A 24,065-nucleotide genomic window follows, 5' to 3' on the forward strand; every position below is an offset into this window, starting at 1 on the left:
CTATTAGGCTGCAGCTTTGTGGCAGTTTTCTTTATTGTAATTCTGCACCATAAATGATAGTTTGGCTATCATTATAATATATACAAGCTCTATATAGTACGACTATAAACTTTATAGGCTGTGTTCACAGACACCTGTCTTTCTGGGTTCTGTGTGCAATCATTAATAATATAAAATCAATCAATGAATATATATGTTTACACAGAGGTGTGTGTGTGTGTGTGTGTGTGGTGACCATTGAGCCAAATAATTACACATTGCTCAAATGTAAACAGCAGTGAAATAAACTTAAAACATGGCCTGCTCTTGGGTTTTTCCTTGCAAAGGTGGAGAAGGAAGCAGCAGCAGCACTGGTACCACAGGTGCTCCTGCAGAACTGGAGAGCGTCGATACACAGTCAGAAACAGAGCAGGACCTCCCAGGTACCACTTAGAGCACACATAGTATGCTTTTAGATTAATAGGTGATTTGTTAATGAAACTATCAGTAGGAGTGTAATCAGGAGGTATACAATTGATGACTGCATAATATGTAATACAAGTTTATGATCAGGCTATACTTGCAATGTCAGTCTCATTCTGCAGAGCAACCAGAAGTGGTATTTGAGGAAGAGAGAGAGAGAGAGAGAGAGAGAGAGAGAGGTTCAGAGTCCAGCACAGGGGAAAATTCTTTTAACTATCAAATAGGGTTAGAATACACAACTAGAGATATGGTGGGCTGCATGAAAAGGATGGCCTGGAATGGCATCAAATTCGCGGCCTGAATTATTGTCCCAGTCCGCCACTGAATGGATTTCTTTTATAGATATGAGAAACATGTAATGACTGAAGGTGTTTTTCTGTTTACTGTGCATTAATATCTGCATTAATTAAAGATTAAGCATTTCATGACACACTGTGAAGATTTAAGATTCAGATTTTCTATTTAAAGGCAATAAAAGCACAAATCTTTATAACTAAAAAAGATTTTGGTTGGCTAGGTGAGAAACAACATTGAAGGAAACAGACTGATGAAAAATTTAAGAAAACAATGTGGACAAATTGAAACAACATTATGTATTAGTTGGCATTTTGTGTAATTCAGCATAAAAATCTGACCCTTAACTTTTGACCCCTGACCCACTCTCAGGTTGATCACAGTGCTCAATCCAAGCATGATTTTCATATTAATTTAGAACATTTGTAAGAGAATGAGCTCAGAAGAGTCGAAGTGAAGACATGTCCGTGTGTGTGTATTAATAAACACAGTGTTGACACAGTTGTGACTACATGAGAGGGTGTCACAGTTAAAGTGTTCCTCCAGCCTGTAGCAGCTTGTATTTTCTCACCAGCACAGAGAACATATTGAATAATCTGAGGCCTTGAATCAAACTGTCAAACAAGAAACACTTGTTGTTTTTCCCATTCGTTCAGCCAGCTGAAGTTTGGAGACGATATAAGACAGACCCACTCTACCACTGTACCTTTGTGGAGACGATGAGGGTTGTTGTTGGTTTGCTGTTGTTGCTGCTCGGTCTGTGTGGATCAGGGGCTCAGGGGGAGGCTGGAGGCCTCGGTGAGGTGGCTGAGATCAACCAGAACACAGATCCAAAAGATCTAGCTGAGGAATCGGCCGAGCAGACCACAAAGCAAACCACCTGTGACATCTGGACGGAGCTGAGGGCACTGAGAGACATGGTGGTGGAGCAAAAGGTTCATGTGGAGCTGCTGCAGAGAGAGAATTCAGGTACAGACTGATTACTTTTCCTGTTCAGTGATGATCATGTTCCACTGAAGTGTGTCAGTGTGTTGATGTACTTACTGTGAGCTCAAGAAAAAGCTTTCAACATCCATATGATATGTATGATACTAACTTCATTTAATGACAAATACAACAGGTATATGTTTTGATTTTTTTGTACTTTAAAAACTTTAAAACATTTTGACTGACGACCACCGAGAGCAAAACAAGTGACCTAGAAATAAAGAATGCAGGTCTGTGACTGACAAACATGATATGATGCAAAGATTTTAATTCTCACTATGAAGAATGTGTTGAATGAATTCTGTTTCAGTTGATAAAGGTGGAGTGGAGTTGTTTTTAATGACTTTATAGACAATGAATAATCACTTCTACCTGTAATTTTAAATCTGGTATGATGAGGTAAGCAGATAAGACGAGAGTCAAGTCACTTTACATGATTGTTGTTCATGCAGTTATATTTTGATGTCTGCTCTGTTCTGTGATTCACTGTCATTACATTAACTCCAGACCTGCAGACCAGACTGAGCAGCAGTGAGAGTGAACTTCTCATCAGCAGGTTCAGGATTGACCAGCTGGAGAGAGAAAATGCAGGTGATGAAGTGAAACAATGAATTTATTGTGAGCTCCAGAATGAAGCAATCCACGTGGTATGGATGAGATAATTATGCTACATTTAATCAATGGTAAAATATAGTCTGTGTATTTTAAGCTTGTGAGAAATGTATTCAACAATTCACAAAATAAATCAAACTCATGTTTTTCAGTCCAAGCCACAGAACTGACATCTTTGGGAACTAGACTGACGACAACCGAGAGCAAAACAAGTGACCTAGAAAAAGAGAATGCAGGTCTGTGACTGACAAACATGAAGGTTTTATAACTTTCATGGTTTGTTATTGTCTATGATATTATTGCAAACTGTGTTAAGAATTACATGTGTTTCATTGAATGCAATTTTTGTTCCAGTCTCATTTAGTCACATCATGATTCAACCTTGTGATGGACATTTACAATAGTTTTGCACAGCTTTCTGAGCGCTGGTTCAACAGAAGGGATGAGAGTTAAAGTTACTGTAAACAATGTGTTGCTCTGTTCTGTGATTCACTGTCATTACATTAACTCCAGACCTGCAGACCAGACTGAGCAGCAGTGAGTCGAGGATTGACCAGCTGGAGACAGAAAATGCAGGTAAGGGTTGAACACACACACACACACACACACACACACACACACACACACACACACACACACACATTTAGTCCAGGTTAAGTTCAATGATACAGATGTTCTTCTTTGTGTCATCAGAGAAACCAAAGGTGGCCTTCTACACAGCTCTGACTGATGACGGACGAGTTGGACCATACAACACAGACATCACACTGAAATACAGCAAGGTCTTCACCAACATTGGCAATGCTTACAATCCATCTACAGGTAACAAACTGCAGCTCACATGTGGACATTTTCTTTTTTTTGTGATCAGTATTTTTTATTGTTTTAGAACAAAGACAGAACAACACACCAGACAGTCATCAACCCAAACCTACAAGAAAGAGAAAGACACAAACAATAAAAAGGAAAAACAATATTACACAATAAAACAAAAAACGAACCTAACTCTGCAGACACAGACTGCATAAGAAAATAATTAACAATGCAAAATATTATTGGGTAGTTGAAAGTTAAATTAAAAATGACAAAAAGACAGACATTCATATGCATTTGCACATATATAACAATACTTTGGCAGATGAGTAGACACTTAAGCAGCATGTATCACAATTCAGAATAATTTCTTAAAAATTTGAGCTGGTCTGTTGTGACCTAGTTATATTGAGGACCTTTGATAAAGGAGATGTAATTCCCCCACTTTGCAGTGTATTTATCTACCTGATTAGTCAACCTAAAGGAAAGGTGCTCATGTGCGGCCACTATACCAAGCTGAGAAAACCATATCCTGACTGACGGCAGGGAGGTCGCTTTCCATTCTGTCACAATAAGTTTTCTCCCCAACATAAGGGATGTCTGGACCCAGTCTGCCTGTGACCCAGGAAGATGTTTCAAAGGGAGAGGGTCACCAAGTACAAACAAATTCGGGCACAATGGAATATCTAATTTGAAGATAATTTTTATATTCTCATGGATAGCGGTCCAAAATTTATGTACTACAGAGCAGGACCACATCATATGGAAAAGGGTGCCAACACCCACCCTGCACCTCCAGCAGTTTGGGCTGTCTCTTAATTTTGCCCTAAATAACCTTGAGGGGGACCAGTATACCCTGTTTATTATCTTAAACTGTACTAGTCTAGTTCTGAGTTCCCGAGATAATTTTTTATTGTTCTTTCAAATGTTATTCCATTCCTGCGTAGTGAAAGATAGATTAAGGTCCGTCTCCCAGACTGATTTAAGATTAAGGCCAGGATTATTAAAACATTTAAGCAGCATGGATAATATTTGGAAGCCTTGTGACCAGTACCAAATATTTTATCTACATTAGAGAGGACATCAGAATTAGGCGGGGCGGATGAAGTGGAGCCAAATGTTTGAGTTAGAAGGTGCCTAATTTGAAGATATCTCCAGAACTGCTGCTGGTGGAGACCAAATTGTTGCTTCAGTGCCGCAAATGATTTAATTATGCCTTTGTCATATAAATCCCCTAGTACCAAAATACCGCTATCTACCCACTGCTTCCAAAGAAATGGTTTCTTCTCTATTTTTAATCTAGGGTTAAGCCAGATGCTTGCTGATAAATTCAGTTGGGGGTTAGATTTAATCTTAATTGAAATTATTTTCCAAATCGATTGCATGTTCGCAAGTATGGAATGAGTCTGCGCTTCATCAGACAATACTGCTGAGATAAAGTGGATGGGAGGTAGTGAATCGCATAGAGTGCTTTCTATGCAGTGCCGGGGCGGAGCTCGCTCTGGAGGCAGGCACCAGTGGGCAAGATGTCTGAGACCAAATGCATAATAATATAGCAAAAGATTAGGAATACCCAGCCCCCCCTGGTCAAATGGCCTTTGTAGTTTATGTAAATTAAGTCTGGGGCGCTTGCCGTTCCAGAGAAATTTGTTGCAAAGCTTGGCAAATCTTTTAGAATATTTGAGTGGAATTCTAACTGGGAGGGCTTGGAGAATATAATTAAATTTATGTATACAGGACATTTTTAAAACATTGGCTTTCCCAAATAGTGACAAATAAAGTGGGGCCCATCTATCAATATCTGCCTCAAGTTGGCTCAACCCGAGGTTCTATATTAACCTTTGCTATGTCGGCTAACTTAGGTAGGATAGTAACACCCAAGTATTTGATTCCATTGCTAGGCCATGACAATTCCCCTCTTTGGAACAATGACTTGGGACAGTGCAAGGTCAGGGGAAGAACCTCTGATTTCGACCAATTAACTTTGTATCCTGACAGATAAGAGAAAATGTCTATAAATTTGAAGAGCGCGGGAAGTGAGTGTTCAGGCTCAGAGATGAAAACCAGGATGTCGTCTGCATATAACATAAGTTTATGGACTAACATGTGGACATTTTACATACATCAGTTGTTCCTGTTTTTCATTTTCTGCTCTCACTCTGTAGGTTTCTTCACAGCACCAGTCAAAGGTGTCTACAATCTCCAGCTCACTGTGACTGCTTTCCATGTTGGTACTATAGGTGTAGATGTGTACAAGAATAACCAAAGGATTATGGCTAGTAGGGAGATGAACAACAACGATAGGGTTCCTGAGTATTTCACTAAGTCTCTGGTGTTGGAGCTGACAGCAGGAGATGAAATTCACCTGGTTCTCCCATCAGGCTGTTCTATCTATGATGACTATAATAACCAGAGCACCTTCAGTGGCTCCCTTCTCTTCACACTGTGAGGATGTTGTTCAGGCTGCTGTGTGACTGATTTGTCACAAACCCTGTTGTTATTGGCTGAACTGTGAATCTTTATAAAATGCTGATATATCTCAGCACTGCTGCCTCCAGGACAACTTTCTGTACATTCACTGCATGTATCAAATAATGTGGTTCTCAATCTGACTTCACTTTTGTGTCGTCACATGAAAACAACATTCAAATAAATCAAAGTTGCATTCAAGTGTTTCTGTCTGTTCTCACTGACTGTAGGCTGTAAAGCCTGAGAGAGGTTTCATTGATTCACTACATGAGTCTTATTTCAGCCGTTCTTTATTCAAAATGATTTAGATGACCCTTCATTTTCATATTTGAATGTTTAGTGTAAAAATAAAAATGTATCTCCTTGAATCGGCACCTTATCGTGGTGGAGGGGTTTGAGCACCCGAATGATCCTAGGAGCTATGTTGTCCGGGGATTAATGCCCCTGGTAGGGTCTCCCAAGGCAAACAGGTCCTAGGTGACGGGTCAGACTAAGATCGGTTCACTCGCCCCTAATGACAGAAAGAACAACAAGGACGTGCACGTCGCCCGGATCGGCGTCACCGGGGCCCTACCCCTGAGCCAGGCCTGGGGTTGGGGCTCGCAGGCGAGCGCCTGGTGGCCGGGTCTTTGCCCACGGGACCCGGCCGGGCGCAGCCTGAACGAGCAACGTGGGCTTGCCCTCCCGTGGGCTCACCACTCGCGGGAGGGTTCAGAAGGGGCCGGTGCAGTGGGATATGGGTGGCAGTCGTGGGCGGGGGCCCCGGCGGCCCAATCCCCGGATGGTGACTCTAGCCATGGGGACATGGAATGGGGAAAGAGCCTGAGCTGGTGCGGGAGGTTGAGCGGTACGGGCTAGAAATAGTCGGGCTCACCTCCACGCACAGTCTGGGCTCTGGAACCCAACTCCTTGAGAGAGGCTGGACTCTCTTCTACTCTGGAGTTGCCCGCGGGGAGAGGCGGCGAGCTGGTGTGGGCTTGCTTATAGCCCCCCAGCTCAGCCGCCATGTGTTGGAGTTCTCCCTGGTGAACGAGAGGGTCGTTTCCCTGCACCTTCGGGTCAGGGATAGGACTCTCACCGTTGTCTCGGCTTATGGGCCAAGCAGCGGTGCAGAGTACCCGACCTTCTTGGAATCCCTGGGAGGGGTACTGGAGAGTGCTCCAACCGGGGACTCCGTTGTTCTCCTGGGGGACTTCAACGCCCACGTGGGCGACGACAGTGTTACCTGGAGGGGTGTGATTGGGAGGAACGGCCTCCCCGATCTGAACCCGAGTGGTGTTTTGTTACTGGACTTCTGTGCTAGTCACAGTTTGTCCATAACGAACACCATGTTCAAGCATAAGGGTGTCCATATGTGCACGTGGCACCAGGACACCCTAGGCCGGAGATCAATGATCGACTTTGTGGTCGTGTCATCTGACCTCCGGCCGTATGTCTTGGACACTCGGGTGAAGAGAGGGGCTGAGCTGTCAACTGATCACCACCTGGTGGTGAGTTGGATCCACTGGCGGGGGAGGAAGCCGGACAGACCTGGCAGACCCAAACGTATCGTGAGGGTCTGCTGGGAACGTCTGGCAGAACCCTCCGCCAGGGAGATCTTTAACTCCCACTGCCGGGAGAGCTTTGACCAGATCCCGAGGGATGCTGGGGACATTGAGTCCGAATGGACCATGTTCTCTACTTCCATAGTTGACGCGGCTGTCCGGAGCTGTGGCCGTAAGGTCTCCGGTGCCTGTCGCGGCGGCAATCCCCGAACCCGGTGGTGGACCCCGGAAGTAAGGGTTGCTGTCAAGCTGAAGAAGGAGTCCTACCGAGCCTGGCTGGCCCGGGGGACTCCTGAGGCAGCTGACGGGTACCGGCAGGCCAAGCATGCGGCAGCACGGGCAGTCTCGGAAGCAAAAACTCGGGTCTGGGAAGAGTTCGGGGAGGCCATGGAGGAGGACTACCGGTCGGCCTCGAAGAAATTCTGGCAAACCATCCGGCGCCTCAGGAGGGGGAAGCAGTCCTCCACCAACACTGTTTACAGCGGAGGTGGGGAGCTGTTGACCTCGACTGGGGACATCGTCGGGCGGTGGAAGGAATACTTCGAGTATCTCCTCAATCCCACTGACACGCCTTCCATAGAGGAAGCAGAGGCTGGGGACTCAGAGATTGACCCATCCATCACCCAAGCCGAAGTCACTGAGGTAGTCCGGAAGCTCCTCGGTGGCAAAGCACCGGGGCGGATGAGATCCACCCTGAGTACCTCAAGTCTCTGGATGTTGTGGGGCTGTCTTGGCTGACACGTCTCTGCAGCATCGCGTGGCAGTCGGGGACAGTGCCTCTGGACTGGCAGACCGGGGTGGTGGTCCCCCTATTTAAAAAGGGGGACCAGAGGGTGTGTTCCAACTATCGGGGGATCACACTCCTCAGCCTCCCTGGGAAAGTCTATTCCAGGGTACTGGAGAGGAGAATTCGGCCGATAGTCGAACCTCGGATTCAGGAGGAACAATGCGGTTTTCGTCCTGGCCGTGGAACACTGAACCAGCTTTATACCCTCCGCAGGGTGCTCGAGGGTTCATGGGAGTTTGCCCAACCAGTCCACATGTGTTTCATGGACTTGGAGAAGGCATTCGACCGTGTCCCTCGTGGCATTCTGTGGGAGGTGCTCCGGGAGTACGGGGTCGGAGGCCCTCTGTTAAGGGCTGTACGGTCCCTGTACGACCGGAGCAGGAGCTTGGTTCGCATTGCCAACAGTAAGTCAGACCTGTTCCCAGTGCATGTTGGACTCCAGCAGGGCTGCCCTTTGTCACCGGTTCTGTTCATTATTTTTATGGACAGAATTTCTAGGCGCAGCCACGGGCCAGAGGGGATCTAGTTCGGGAGCCATTGGATCTCATCTCTGCTTTTCGCGGATGATGTGGTCTTGTTGGCTCCTTCGAGCCGGGACCTCCAGCATGTCCTGGGGCGGTTTGCAGCCGAGTGTGAAGCGGCTGGGATGAGAATCAGCACCTCCAAATCCGAGGCCATGGTTCTCGACTGGAAAAAGGTGGCTTGCTCCCTCCAGGTGGGAGGAGAGTTCCTGCCTCAAGTGGAGGAGTTTAAGTATCTTGGGGTCTTGTTCGCGAGTGAGGAAAGGATGGAGCGTGAGATTGACAGGCGGATCGGTGCAGCGGCCGCAGTAATGCGGTCGTTGTATCGGTCTGTCGTGGTGAAGAGATTTACCAGTCAATCTACGTTCCGACCCTCATATGGCCATGAACTTTGGGTCATGACCGAAAGAATAAGATCCCGGATACAAGCGGCCGAAATGAGTTTCCTCCGCAGGGTGGCAGGGCGCTCCCTTAGAGATAGGGTGAAGAGCTCTGTCACCCGGGAGGAGCTCGCGGTAGAGCCACTGCTCCTCCACATCGAGAGGAGCCAGCTGAGGTGGCTCGGGCATGTTTCAGATGCCCCCGCGACCCGGCCCCGGATGATGCGGACGAAAATGAATGGATGGATGGATGGAAGATAAAGAAAAAACATTACCAAATATGAGTCACTCAAAGTTGAATGTATGAATATCTGACCCCTGACCGTTGACTCCTGACCACAGTTCAGCAGTCTGAAGGATCTTTGTATTGTCCAAACTGAGTTGAAGTATTCAGGGAACCACCAGAGGGCTCCAGAGAACAGATATTAACTTTCTCTGGGCTTTAAATAATGTATGAGACATAAACAAAATCATTACTGGGATGTAAAAGACAATCACAATGTTCCTACAGAGGAAATTATCTAATTAATTCATAAGCCTAATACATCAGAGATAATGAGACACAAGTGAGACAGAGTGAAGAAAAAGTTGAACTCACTCACTGAGTTTAATCAGATAACCCTCAGTCACACTAGAAGGCCTCAGCATCAGGATCATGTCTGTGTCTGTGTGTTTGTCTCTCTGTGTGTATTAATAAACACAGTGTTGACACAGTTGTGACTACATGAGAGGGTGTCACAGTTAAAGTGTTCCTCCAGCCTGTAGCAGCTTGTATTTTCTCACCAGCACAGAGAACATATTGAATAATCTGAGGCCTTGAATCAAACTGTCAAACAAGAAACACTTGTTGTTTTCCCATTCGTTCAGCCAGCTGAAGTTTGGAGACGATATAAGACAGACCCACTCTACCACTGTACCTTTGTGGAGACGATGAGGGTTGTTGTTGGTTTGCTGTTGTTGCTGCTCGGTCTGTGTGGATCAGGGGCTCAGGGGGAGGCTGGAGGCCTCGGTGAGGTGGCTGAGATCAACCAGAACACAGATCCAAAAGATGCAGCTGAGGAATCGACCGAGCAGACCGCAAGAGCAAACCACCTCTGACATCTGGACGGAGCTGAGGGCACTGAGAGACATGGTGGTGGAGCTCAATGTTCACGTGGAGCTGCTGCAGAGAGAATTCAGGTACAGACACTGATTACTTTTCCTGTTCAGTGATGATCATGTTCCACTGAAGAGTGTCAGTGTACTGATGTAATGATTGGAAGCTCAACAATAAAACTTAACAGAAAATAAATCATTCATTTATTTATTTATCATTTACAAACAAATCTCACATTTTTCCTTGTTTTTCAGTCCAAGCCACAGAGCTGACATCTTTGGGAACTAGACTGACGGCAACCGAGAGCAAAACAAGTGACCTAGAAAAAGAGAATGCAGGTCTGTGACTGACAAACATGAAGGTTTTATAACTTTCATGGTTTGTTATTGTCTGTGATATTATTCTAACATGTGTTAACAGTGTACTATGCACATCTTTGAACATTATTTAAGTTTCAGTTTAAAAAGTTACAAGTTGTTCAAAGGTGTTGAAAATATTCAGGAATTTCTTCACAATCCAAATTCTCTTTGACTTGACAACATTTTGACCTGATGATGGAACTAGATGAAAAGTTAAGAGATCAACAGTTGATTACGGTTCATCCTGAGGGGAACATGAGTGTGTGTAACAAAGTTTAAGGTAATCAATCCAACAGCTATTGAGATTATTTCTAAAAAAGCACACATTTCAGCCTCCTGATGGCGCGAGAAGAGACGTCAGGGCGTCATGGTGGGATCCATCCTTTGGAGAACATAAATTGCATTCATACATTCATGACAATCCAAAGTGGTGGACTGTGTGCAAATTTTTAAGTATTCATTCTGGAGATAAGATGAGGGTCTGTACTGTAAATGTGTTTCGCATGTTAACAGTTTGATATTTTGATGTTTGCTCTGTTCTGTGATTCGCTGTCATTACATTAACTCCAGACCTGCAGACCAGACTGAGCAGTAGTGAGAGTGAACTTCTCATCAGCAAGTTCAGGATTGACCAGCTGGAGACAGAAAATGCAGGTGATGAAGTGAAACGATGAATTTATTGTGAGCTCCAGAATAAAGCTGTATCAATCCACGTGGTATGGATGAGATAATTACGCTACATTTACTATCAGTGATAAAACATAGTTTGTGTATTTCAAGCTTGGTTAGAAATGAATCAAACTCATGTTTTTCAGTCCAAGCCACAGAGCTGACATCTTTGGGAACTAGACTGACGACAACCGAGAGCAAAACAAGTGACCTAGAAAAAGAGAATGCAGGTCTGTGACTGACAAACATGAAGGTTTTATAACTTTACTGGTTTGTTATTGTGCATGATAATATTGCAAACTTTGTAAAGAGTTACATGTTTTTCATCAGTGCAATTTCAGTTCTTGTCTCTTTGATAAAATAGTTAAAAATGTATTGAAAGTTTGGAGCCAGGAAAGCAAAAAAATATACCGACACACTTAGGATGGTATGAAACACATCGTGATTTAACCTTGTGATGGACATTCACAATAGTTTTGCACATCTTTGTGAGCGCTGGTTCAACAGAAGTGATGAGAGTTAAAGTTACTGTAAACAATGTGTTGGTCTGTTCTGTGATTCACTGTCATTACATTAACTCCAGACCTGCAGACCAGACTGAGCAGCAGTGAGTCCAGGATTGACCAGCTGGAGACAGAAAATGCAGGTGAGGGATGACAACAACAATATTTCCAGGACTGATCCAGACCTCACTCAGGTCCGCAGCAAAGTTCTGTTAGACCCTCCTACCTGACCTGTAAGATGTGGAGAACTGTTGGAACTGTGTAAAGAAATCATTGCTTCAGAATATGAGATTGAATAAAATTATTAGAAATTGATTTGAACTGTTCAAGCCAAACTCGTACAGTCGGATTTGAGTAATTTCCTCTGGATTATTCAAATAGTCAAACAACGGAGGTGATGCCCCAGTTACGAGTGTATTATTAATCACCAGTGATTAATTACCTATCATTTAGCACTGTTTCTCCTACACTTCCAATGAACTGTTGGTACATATCAACATACATTGTGAAAATACTGTATTTGGTTGAAGATCTGCATCAAAATAAACACAGTGGAAGTTAGTTCTAGTGACTGAGTGATGCAAGTGCACAATGTGTTCAACACTTATGAGAGTTTATGTCAAAGCAACCACAAATTCAAGAATTCTAATTAATAATGTATCAGCATCACTTTAAGAATCAGTAGATCTATAGATCTGGATGGAACCGCACGAGGTACAAACAATGATTACTGAATAGTATATTTTCTATAGAGTCCTAAAATAAGTGAATGCTAACATTAACATAAATACCGTAAGAAAGTGGTAGAAAATGGTCAATCAGCTTTGGCTATACAATGTTAGCATAAGGCTGTAGGCTATGGCTGCAGCTCTGTCTCAAAAGGATCAAACAAAGCATGCATATGAATACATGTTAATATCCGATGTGGTGAACTTTTCTGAGCTGCAGCTGACAAACACTGTTGCTCCCTTAACTTAACTAAATGTAATCACTAACTGTATTTCAGTCCTGTGTTTGTCCAGTACAAAGCAACAGAACATGAAATACTAGTTATCACTTAATGTTACTGTGGCTTTTATTATCATTGTATTGGAGTCATTTAGTTGTGAGACTTAATGTTTGATATCATACATTATATAATTAAACATGTACGTTCATCTATATCTTATGATTTATTATTGTACAATTTGTTAGTTGTTTATTAATTATTTTAGTTGATTTTCTAGAAACCATCATTTTTGTCTGAGAGTGGTTAATAAAGTTGGGTAAGTTTTTCTATTACAGTCCCCTAATTACCAGGTATTTACCTGGTAAATTCATGGTAACACAAAAGTGTCACTAGGTAATTACCAATGGTAATGAGAAAGTAAATACAATGCAACTATGACCATAATACTGGGCATTTACCTGGTAACTATATGGTAAATTATAGTAACTACTGCTGGTAATAAGCAGGTAGCTACAGTCCTATCTATTTACCCAGTAAATATATGGTAACAAAAATGTGTTACCATGTATTGCACTGACTTTCTTATTACCAATAGTAATTACTTAGTAACGCTTTTGTGTTACCATGAATTTACCAGGTAAATACCTGGTAATTAGGGGACTGTAACATTTTTTTTATTTTTATTTTTTTTATTAACCTTTATCTATACAGGTAAAATCTCATTGAGACCCAGGGTCTCATTTACAAGAGAGACCTGTTCCAGGCAGGCAGCTGCTCCAGTTCCAGAAAGGCTTACCTAAAGTTGAGTAATAACGTAGCATGCCAGATAGTGAATGGTAAAATGTCATGCGAAACACTTTTGTAACATCATATTGGTTGTTTTGGACTGAATCAAATGACTTGTTTTGTCATTATATCATTCACAGTAGTTTTGCATACATTTCTTAGCAGTATTAATGCAGACGAGGGTTAAGATACTGTAAGAATGTTCTGTTATTCACTGTCATTACATTCACTCCAGACCTGCAGACCAGACTGAGCAGCAGTGAGAGTGAACTTCTCATCAGCAAGTCCAGGATTGACCAGCTGGAGAGAGAAAATGCAGGTGAGGGTTGTAGCTGCTTCTCCACACACACAAACACACACAAGCACACACACACATACACACGCACACACACACACACACACACACACACACACACACACACACAACTTTCATGTTTTGTTATTGTCTATGATATTATTGCAAACGTTAAGAATTACATGTGTTTCATTTAATGCAATTTTAGTTTCAGTCTCTTTGACAAAATAGTTAAAAATGCATTGAAAATATGGAGTGAGAAAAGCAAATAAGTATACCAATGTGGAACACTTGTCTGCGCTTGTCTGATTTAACCTTGTGATGGACATTCACAATAGTTTTGCACATCTTTGTGAGTGTTGGTTCAACAGAAGGGATGAGAGTTAAAGTTACTGTAAACAATGTGTTGGTCTGTTCTGTGATTCACTGTCATTACATTAACTCCACACACATTTCTTATTTAGTCCAGGTTAAGTTTAATGATACAGATGTTCTTCTTCGTGTCATCAGAGAAACCAAAGGTGGCCTTCTACACAGCTCTGACAAATGGAGGAACTCTTGGACCATACAACACAGACATCACACTGAAATACAGCAAGGTCTTCACCAACATTGGCAATGCTTACAATCCATCTACAGGTAACATACTGCAGCTCACATGTGGACATTTTACATACATCAGTTGTTCCTGTTTTTCATTTTCTGCTCTCACTCTGTAGGTTTCTTCACAGCACCAGTCAAAGGTGTCTACAATCTCCAGTTCACTGTGTATGGTTACTATGCTGGTAGTATAGGTGTACATGTATACAAGAACAACCAATGGATTATGTATAATTGGGAGCATAACTACGACAATGGTCCTGAGTATTTCACTAAGTCTCTGGTGTTGGAGCTGACACCAGGAGATGAAATTCACCTGGTTCTCCCATCAGACCATTCTATCTATGATGACAGTAATAATTACAGCACCTTCAGTGGCTCCCTTCTCTTCACACTGTGAGGATGTTGTTCAGGCTGCTGTGTGACTGATTTGTCTCAAACCCTGTTGTTATTGGCTGAACTGTGAATCTTTATAAAATGCTGATATATCTCAGCACTGCTGCCTCCAGGACAACTTTCTGTACATTCACTGCATGTATCAAATAATGTGATTCTCAATCTGACTTCACTTTTGTGTCGTCACATGAAAACAACATTCAAATAAATCAAAGTTGCATTCAAGTGTTTGGATTCTGTTTGTTATCATTGACTGTTGGCTGTGAAGCCTGAGATGAGTTTTATAGATTCACTACATGAGTCTCATTCTGACCTTTTGCATCTCAGGCCTCCTTATTAAAATAAATGAGATGACCCTCCATTTTTACTTCAACACAACATGAAGTTACTACAAAGTCTGTGTGATTTACTGCAGCTGACTCTCTCTGTATATCAGAGTAATACCGCCCTCTGGTGGTGAAAGATTTGTACTGCATCAAAGAGTTTGAACAGACCTGAGAGGGTGTGTGGCCTGAACACTTCCAATCAACTGTTGGTACATATCAACATACATTGTGAAAATACTGTATTTGGTTGCAGATCTGCATCAACATAAACACAGTGGAAGTTAGTTCTAGTGACTGAGTGATGCAAGTGCACAATGTGTTCAACACTTATGAGAGTTTATGTCAAAACAACCACAAATACAAGAATTCTAATCTTTTATATGTAATGAACACATTAATATGTGTGACACTGATTCAGGAAATGGTGCTGAAGATGTATGAACAAGTTTTTGATGTGCTGATTTTTGTTTTTGTGGCTTTAATGGACATTTATCTGTAAGATGGTCAGATGTAGAATCTCACCTTAATAATAAGTTACACAATAATGCCCTTAACAACATTTTTGGTCAGGGATTACTTTTAAATTCAATACCGGCTTTAGAAACATTTCTTGCATTAGATTATTGGCAGAATTGTTTTTTCAGGCTGTGGGAAATTATGAAAAACTCTAATATTCTATTTCATAACACACGATACAAACGTGGACATTTTGAAATCTCCTGCAAAAAGACATTTATCATCAATTCATTGCCCAGCCCTGATTAAAGATCATTCTTGATCAATGACATATAATGTGAAGAACAACATGGTGATCTTGCTCCTTAACTTATTAACTGCATCTTAAAACAAAAGTTTGACGAGCGGACGTGTGCAGGAGCAGCGTCTCCTTGTGACACTCCATCAGTGTTCCATCTTTGTTTTGGTCTTTCATTTGTGTTTGATTGCAGTTTTTGTAACTCACTTCATGAACTGCCTTTTCTGAAAACATCACACAGGTGCCTTTTTATAGTTACTAGTGCCTCAAAGTGATGGTTAATAGAAGTGTAGTATACACAGTATCTCATTGTTTTCCCCCTGAGACACACAGTATGGAATCCAGTAATGGTGACTTTTGTTTTGAACAGGCTATTTTCATTAAACATAGGTAAATCCAATAGGTTTTGCTGGCAGTGGGTGCTCATTACAACCTTAAAAAAGGGAGAGGCTGGATGCCAAATGTACAGCCAGAGATTCTTCATGTTTGTTTATTTGGAACGGCCTATTAGACTCCATTATGGACCTAAAAGTGATAAATATTAGTTTGTGATTGCCCTCATGATTAGGTTACAAATAAGTGAGGCTGACCTTGTTTTTATGTGAATGTTATTGTCAAATGTCCAACTAGAAATGTCCTTTTTTTTCATCATTGCTTAAGTGCTTCAGTTTGCATCTTTAACCTTATTTATTTGTGCTGTAATGCCTTGAATAACATCACCGCACACATTTTCTTGAGGTCTGTCATTGAGGAGGACTGTATTGTAATGTAATGTCTGTTTTGATGATTCTATAATGGGATTTTCCTGCCAAATTCAAGTCCTGTGTTAATAACAATTAGGTTTATTTTGAAGTGACAGAAGATTCTCCTGCACAACAACAGTTTTGTCAGTGATTTGGAGCCCCAGATTATTTATGTGTATATCATTTCAATACAACAGTGATCATACAACAGTGTTTCTGTGTTTTCTGATGATTGTGCAGACATTTGGAGTTACAGTATATCATACACAACTAGAATTGCACTCTGTGGAGCGCTGACCCCCGTCAAGGCCCAACAGTTACTCACAGATTGCAGCCACATAAATACACCTGATTTCTTTTCATCAAGACCAATGAATTATTCTCTGAGAAATTAAGGAAAAAATATGAAAAGCGCCCTATTTCATAGCGTGGGGTCCATCCCTTCAGCTGGAAGAGTTAGTGGGGTCTATTCTGGGCTGAGACCCATCGTCCCTCTGAGTTTTAATGGAGATCACCTCCATAGTTTTTATGTAATCCTGCTGACAAATGAGCAGATGCAGATGAAAACAACCTCAGAAGTAAGGAGATTACAGAATAAGTAAGAATTGGCCAACTGATGATTTCCTACTCGCAACATATAGGGGGCAGTATATCACCAGAGTCACCGCTAACTGCTGCCAACTGTTGCTGCTGCTACCTGTTAGCTAGCCATGGAGCTAGTGGTGAGTGGAGCTGAGAGCACCGGGGAAGTGTTGGTGTTAACACAAATAAGTTTTAGTGCCAGACAGGCCGGGGCTAGCTGGTTGGTGTCGTAACTCGACTACACTTTTCTCAGTCGGTCCAAAAGATTTCAAAGATTAAAAAAGTCAGCAGGAGTCTTCAAGGCTGAGTGCAGTAGAACTTTATTTGCCGGCAAGGAAAGCATGAGATCATACACAGACAAAAAGCGTCCTCTTTTAAACCCAAAAAACTGGGAGTGTCTTATCAGGTTTCATGGCCTCAACCAATCCCTACTCTTCTTTATTTCTGCTGACACTGCTATTTTTCTCTGGAAAATCCCCGTTCTTCCTTCTGCACCTGCGCGAAGCTCGGCGTAAATGACTCCAGTATCTTCGACTCCGTGTATAGCTGCACGTACAAAAACCCACAAATATCATTACACGTAACAGACTGAGCAACAACAGTTGGACACTGCACTGAATAATAATGCTGTGATGTTTATTTAATCTATAATGGAGATTAAGAGTGAAAAACACTTTTTTATACATTAGTTGTTTGCTACAACTGCATGAAAAATATATGACAGTCTGCATTTTGTGATGAAGTTTTTGATGGCAGGTGTTGTGGTGTAGAGGCTCATGGGAAATATTCAGGCTGTATAAGAACAAAGATGTGGATACGTTTTTTAAATACTTTTGTCTTTTAACTCACTGAGTTGAGTCAGCCACACATGCAGCATCAGGATCAGTGTGTGTCTGTGAGTGTTAGTCTGTGTGTGTGTATTAATAAACACAGTGTTGACACAGTTGTGACTACATGAGAGGGTGTCACAGGCTTCATGCCACAACCAATCACTACTCTTCTTTATTTCTGCTGACTCTGCTATTTTTCTATCGAAAACTCTCATTCTCCCTTCTGCGCCTGCGTGAAGCTTTGGCCCACGTGCAGAACTGCACATAGACCAGTTGCTCTTCGCCTCGCTTTGTTTTTTTAAACAGGTGCTTTTCCTCTATCTGTATCTCTGGCTCTTAGAAACTCTTTGATAACTCAGTCCCTTCTTGATATATCCCATCATATCTGCATTTTAAAGAACAACAGCAGTGTTGTATATCTGGTTATATGATTTTGTTCTTATATCTGTGTTCACATTTTCACACTTCACATCATCACACTACAGCAGCTTTAATCAGTAGATGCACATTTCAATCAGCTGGTGTCCAGTAGTATGTTTCAGCAACTCTTTCACACTTGATTACCCTTCATTTCTTACTTTTATCATTATTAACAACAACTTTATTTATAGAGCACTTTTCATACACGGCCGTGCAGCACAAAGTGCTTTACACAAGAAAGATATAACAATAATAAAGAAAGCCCCTCCCTCCCAACCTCCATACTACATACACACACACACACACACACACACACACACACACACACACACACCTGTGAGGATTGAGGAGGCGCCGCCTTTGGGGCCGTCCACACTGGGAGGAGTCACAGGCTGTGCCACGGGGGCAGCAGTGCCCAGGCCCCCCGACCCTGACAGACAACAGCTGGCCGGGCCGAAGGGACCCAGGGACAGCACCCCAGCAGCAGCCCAGACAGAGCTCCCAGTGTGGAGAACCCCCCTGAGGAAACTCTGGAGTTAAACCTTAAAAACTAAAAACATAAGATAGGATAAAAACCCTGACAAAAGATAAGTAAATGGAGTGAACAGTTAAAAGGATAGAAATATGTAAGATAGTAGATAAAATAAAATTGTACTGAAGATAAATAAAAATGAAATTATTTAAGATTAAAATTGTTTTAAAAAACAAGATAGAAGCAACAACATAAAATACGATAGAACCACATGAGAACGGAATAAGAATTTAAAATATTAGTTAAAAGCCTGATTAAAAAGGTGTGTCTTTAACCTTCCCTTAAAAATATCAACAGTCTCTGCAGACCTGAGGTTCTCCAGCAGGCTGTTCCACAGGTGGGGGCCATAGTGGCTAAATGCCGCCTCACCGTGGGTTCTAGTTCTTGGTTTTGGTATGGATAAAAGGCCAGAGCCGGAGGATCTCAGGGTCCGCGAGGGTTGGTATGGTTAAAGCAGCTCAGATAAGTAGGAGGGCGCAAGGCCGTTAAAACATTTAGAAACCAGTAAAAGAACCTTAAAATCGATCCTGAAGCGGACGGGGAGCCAATGCAGTGACTCTAAAACTGGTGTAATGTGCTCCCGCCCTCTGGTCCTCGTCAGCACGCCTGCGGCTGAGTTTTGTAATAATTGGAGATTTAGAGAACTCTTTTTGGGAAGACCAGAGAGCAGGGCATTACAATAATCTAAGAGACAGGAAATAAAAGCATGCATTAGCACCTCCGTACTGTCTAAACAAATGAAATAAACAAACTGACCTTAAAGACAACACAGTTTCATTCTGTTTCATTTGTTTATATGTGGCGGACCCTGCCACCTTTCTAGCTTCTAACAGTGTGTATTCAGGTGTAGAAAAAATAGATATTTCTGAGTTTGTATTATTAAATCGTTAATATAATAACTGTTAAGATTCTGACTTTTAATTTCTTCTCCAAAACTACAAAGTGCCTCCTTAATCTAAATAACACAGTTCACTATAGAACATTATGAGGCTCTGTATCTTTGTATTGTATAACAGTGGCGGTTCTAGGGGGGGCCAACAGGGGCCAGTGGCCCCATAACTCTGAGTCTGGCCCCCCTGTATAGTGTATATAGTGCCCAAATATGGTGTCACTGCACTCACAGCAGTTCTACAGTATATATTCAATAGTGTGATGTCTTTATACAAAATGAATGAATATGCTCAGATAGATGTTCATGTTTGCCTTCTGCATCTGTGCTCAAAGTCACTGGTTTTACTTCAAACTCATCTGAATAGGATGTGGCTGTTCTGGACTACCGTGCACCGAGTCTGGCAGCAAACAGCATCTCCACACATTTCAGCGGCGATCGTGAGGCGGCTGTCGTGTTGGATGTGGCCTGTGGCACCGGACTGGTGGCACAACAGGTGAACCTACAAGACCAAAAGTGATCCTTCTCTGTCGATCTCTAGTTTGTTTGGTAAATGTAAAGACGTGTTTTCTTCTTTGCACCAGAACTTTTATTTGAGGGTTTTTCTTTTCTTGGTTCTGTGATTTAGAACCTCAGTTTTTATTTTCCAGGTTCACCTTCAGTGGATTTGACCAGACTGATTTACAACTAAATGTGTGTCTGTTGAACAGATGAAGAGACATGGATTTGGACATTTTGTGGGTATTGATGGAAGCCAGGCTATGCTGGAGGTGGCCAGAGAGAGCAGGTTGTACCAGGACCTGAAGCAGTGCATGCTGGGAGAAGGGCAGCTACCTGTGCAGTGGGGTAATTTTATCAATTCTTTTTATGTGTTTACTCTGTCACAGACATGACAGACATGTTTACATATCATCAATCCAATATGATTGTTTGTGATCGACTTTACTATGAAAAGATCTCTAGAATTATGGCCATTAAATATTATTAAGTATTATTATTATTAGTCAGTGGGGCCCCAGGGGTTAATGTTGGCCCACCATAAGGTAAATTATCCAACCTGGATGAGTCAGAATCTGAGCCAGTGATAGACATAAATAATATATGATAACTATATTGAAATTGCCAGTCTTCTCACTGATGGCCTCTCTTCACTTCCTGCAGGTCTGTTTGACGTGGTTGTGATCGTCGGAGCGTTCAGTGTTGGTCAGGTTCCTGTTGATGTGGTCAGAGAATTGTGCAAATCCACCAAACCAGGTGAGAAGATTTTCATTTTTTAGGTTTGACGCTGTCTCACCTGCAGTTCTGATCTTTGATTTCACATCAGTGTCTCTTAGTGACAGGTGAGTTTTATGACGACACTGCACCGTTGCCTGTTTTACACTAGGTGGCTACATTTGCATGACAACCAGAAGTAACCATGACAACCTGCAGTACAAAGCCTCACTGGAGCGTGAGCTGAAGCAGATGGAGGAAGAGGAGCTGTGGACTTGTGTAGAGTACTCTCAGGTGGAGGACTGGGAGAGAGCGGTGTCGGAGCAGGAGCACGGCTACATATCTGGTGCTGTGTACATCTATAAGAAACTATAGCACAGTGCAAGAGGATACACATCAAACACAAAACAAGGTGCTCAAGAGGACAGAAAATATTCAAACAACTTACTGTATACTTTATAAAGAAAGTGTCAGGGTTTGGTGATATTGTCAATCTGTTCCAGAACCAAAACTGAAGATGTGAACCTGCAATCAGGGGTGTTGATGTGAGGCTTGAATTGTTCATGATTAAATGGTTCAGTTTAATTTGTAACAGTTTTCATGTCATATGCATAGACATGTTGCAGTGAAACTGACATCTGTTGTTGTCCTGCTCATAAACCACCTCCGTTTTCAATAAATTTGCAATATCTTATCAACATGCATTAAATCTTCCTGATAAAAATATGAATATGAATGAATTATTTTTATAAATATGAGAAACATGTGATGACTGAAGGTGTTTTTTCTGTTTACTGTGCATTGATACCTGCATTAATAAAACGTTGTGCATATCATAGCACACCATGAAGATTTAAGATTCAGATTTTCTATTTACAGACAATAAAAGCACAAATCTTTATAACTGAAAAAGATTTTGGTTGGCTAGGTGAGAAACAAACTGATGATAAAAAGTTAGAAAAAGTTAGAATATTGTGGACAAATTGCAATTTAAAGCAACATTATGTATAAGTTGGCTTCAGCAAGATTGATTCAGCATAAACATGAATATGAGGATCTGACCTTTGACTTTGACCCCTGACCCACTCTCAGGATGATCACAGTGCTCACAGCATGGTTTGGCATATTGATTAGAGCATTTGTGAGAGAATGAGCTCAGAAGAGAGACTCAGTGAAGACATGTCCATGTGTGTGTATTAATAAACACAGTGTTGACACAGTTGTGACTACATGAGAGGGTGTCACAGTTAAAGTGTTCCTCCAGCCTGTAGCAGCTTGTATTTTCTCACCAGCACAGAGAACATATTGAATAATCTGAGGCCTTGAATCAAACTGTGAAACAAGAAACACTTGTTGTTTTTTCCCATTCGTTCAGCCAGCTGAAGTTTGGAGACGATATAAGACAGACCCACTCTACCACTGTACCTTTGTGGAGACGATGAGGGTTGTTGTTGGTTTGCTGTTGTTGCTGCTCGGTCTGTGTGGATCAGGGGCTCAGGGGGAGGCTGGAGGCCTCGGTGAGGTGGCTGAGATCAACCAGAACACAGATCCAAAAGATGCAGCTGAGGAATCGACTGAACAGACCACAAAGCAAACCACCTGTGACATCTGGACGGAGCTGAGGGCACTGAGAGACATGGTGGTGCAGCTGCAGAGAGAGAATTCAGGTACAGACTGATTACTTTTCCTGTTCAGTGATGATCATGTTCCACTGAAGTGTGTCAGTGTACTGATGTAATGATCGGAAGCTCCACAGTAAACTTTTTTCACATAAAATAAATCATTCATGAATTAATTTTATCATTTACAAATAAAACTCACATTTTCTTTTTTTCAGTCCAAGCCACAGAACTGACATCTTTGGGATGTCATTGTCTATGATATGAGATTTAAAGTTACTGTAAACAATGTGTTGGTCTGTTCTGTGATTCACTGTCATTAGACCTGCAGACCAGACTGAGCAGCAGTGAGAGTGAACTTCTCATCAGCAGGTTCAGGATTGACCAGCTGGAGACAGAAAATGCAGGTGATGAAGTGAAACGATGAATTTATTGTGAGCTCCAGAATAAAGCTGTAACAATCCACGTGGTGTGGATGAGATAATTACCGTTCATTTAATCAATGATAAAACATAGTTTGTGTATTTTTAAGTTGGTAAGAAATGTATTCAACCATTCACAAAAACAAATAAGAAATAAATAAATAATTGTATCATTTATAAACAAAACTGACATCATTCTTTGTTTCAGTCCAAGCCACAGAACTGACATCTTTGGGAACTAGACTGATGGCAACCGAGAGCAAAACAAGTGACCTAGAAAAAGAGAATGCAGGTCTGTGACTGACAAACATGAAGGTTTTATAACTTTCATGGTTTGTTATTGTCTGTGATATTATTGCAAACTTTGTCAAGAATTACATGTGTTTCATTGAATGCAATTTAAGTTCCAGTCTCTTTGATAAAATAGGTAAAAACATATTGAAAGTATTTAGTCAATTAGTCATTAGTCAAAGTGTCGACCTGATGATGGCGCTGTTGGAAACATCAAGAGATGATCAGACTGATTACAATTTATATGGACGATGGCAATTGATGAATCAATGTAATATTCACATGACACCTAATTGATCTTAATTGCCTGTTTTTAGAAATATTGCAAAACCCTCAACACTCGTACTTTACTTCACAGCCCCACAACATGATCCAATAGTGCACCTGTAACTGGATCTTTACTGGTTCCTGTCCCCTCCTCCCCCATGCTTTCCCTTTCATGTTCAGACACACGTTCATCTGGAGTACAGTTCTCAACGGGCCTGAAAATTACAACCCGACCCGACCCGGCCCGTGGGTTTTTAAGCGCCCGAACCCGACGCAGACACACCAGCATGAATTGTGCCCTAACCCGGCCCGAACCCGACCCCCCGCGTGCCTGCATTGTTTTCCTCATACACTTGTTATCATGATCAGACAGACAGCAGACGGAAAGGTGGCGCGAGCCAGGAGACAGGTGCTGCGTCAACGTCAGCAGCAGCACCCGCTCGCGCTGCAAAGAAGACACCGCGCTTCGACCAGTGGGAAAATATATTCAGAGAAACAGAACAGACGATTTCCCCACTCCTCGAAAAGCAAGGGTGAATTCGCCTGTGGCAAGTTTACTTTTAGCCAATCCCATCTTCTCCAGCCAGGCTATAGGCGCGAGTAGCCTAACGTCACGCAGCGTCACTTCTGTGTCTGCCCCTCCCCATGAAGCAGCA

General features: G+C 42.2%; 1 protein-coding gene and 1 long non-coding RNA gene across 2 annotated transcripts; both read left to right on the forward strand.

Annotated features, from left to right (window-relative positions):
• The first annotated feature begins 13,494 nt into the window (after positions 1 to 13,494).
• Positions 13,495 to 14,325, forward strand: LOC115594023 (uncharacterized). The gene is made up of 3 exons (XR_003986403.1): positions 13,495 to 13,550; positions 14,037 to 14,165; positions 14,246 to 14,325. It is a non-coding gene; the product is annotated as an uncharacterized LOC115594023 (long non-coding RNA).
• Positions 14,326 to 17,055: 2,730 nt separating this feature from the next.
• LOC115594675 (methyltransferase-like protein 27) lies at positions 17,056 to 21,286 on the forward strand. The gene is made up of 5 exons (XM_030438877.1): positions 17,056 to 17,067; positions 19,966 to 20,094; positions 20,309 to 20,444; positions 20,760 to 20,852; positions 20,983 to 21,286. The coding sequence occupies exons 1-5, from the start codon at positions 17,056 to 17,058 to the stop codon at positions 21,183 to 21,185; spliced, it is 573 nt and encodes a 190-aa protein (XP_030294737.1). The 3' UTR covers positions 21,186 to 21,286.
• Positions 21,287 to 24,065: the final 2,779 nt, after the last annotated feature.

The sequence above is a fragment of the Sparus aurata genome, chromosome 13 (assembly GCF_900880675.1).
Source record: "Sparus aurata chromosome 13, fSpaAur1.1, whole genome shotgun sequence".
Taxonomy (NCBI): domain Eukaryota; kingdom Metazoa; phylum Chordata; class Actinopteri; order Spariformes; family Sparidae; genus Sparus; species Sparus aurata.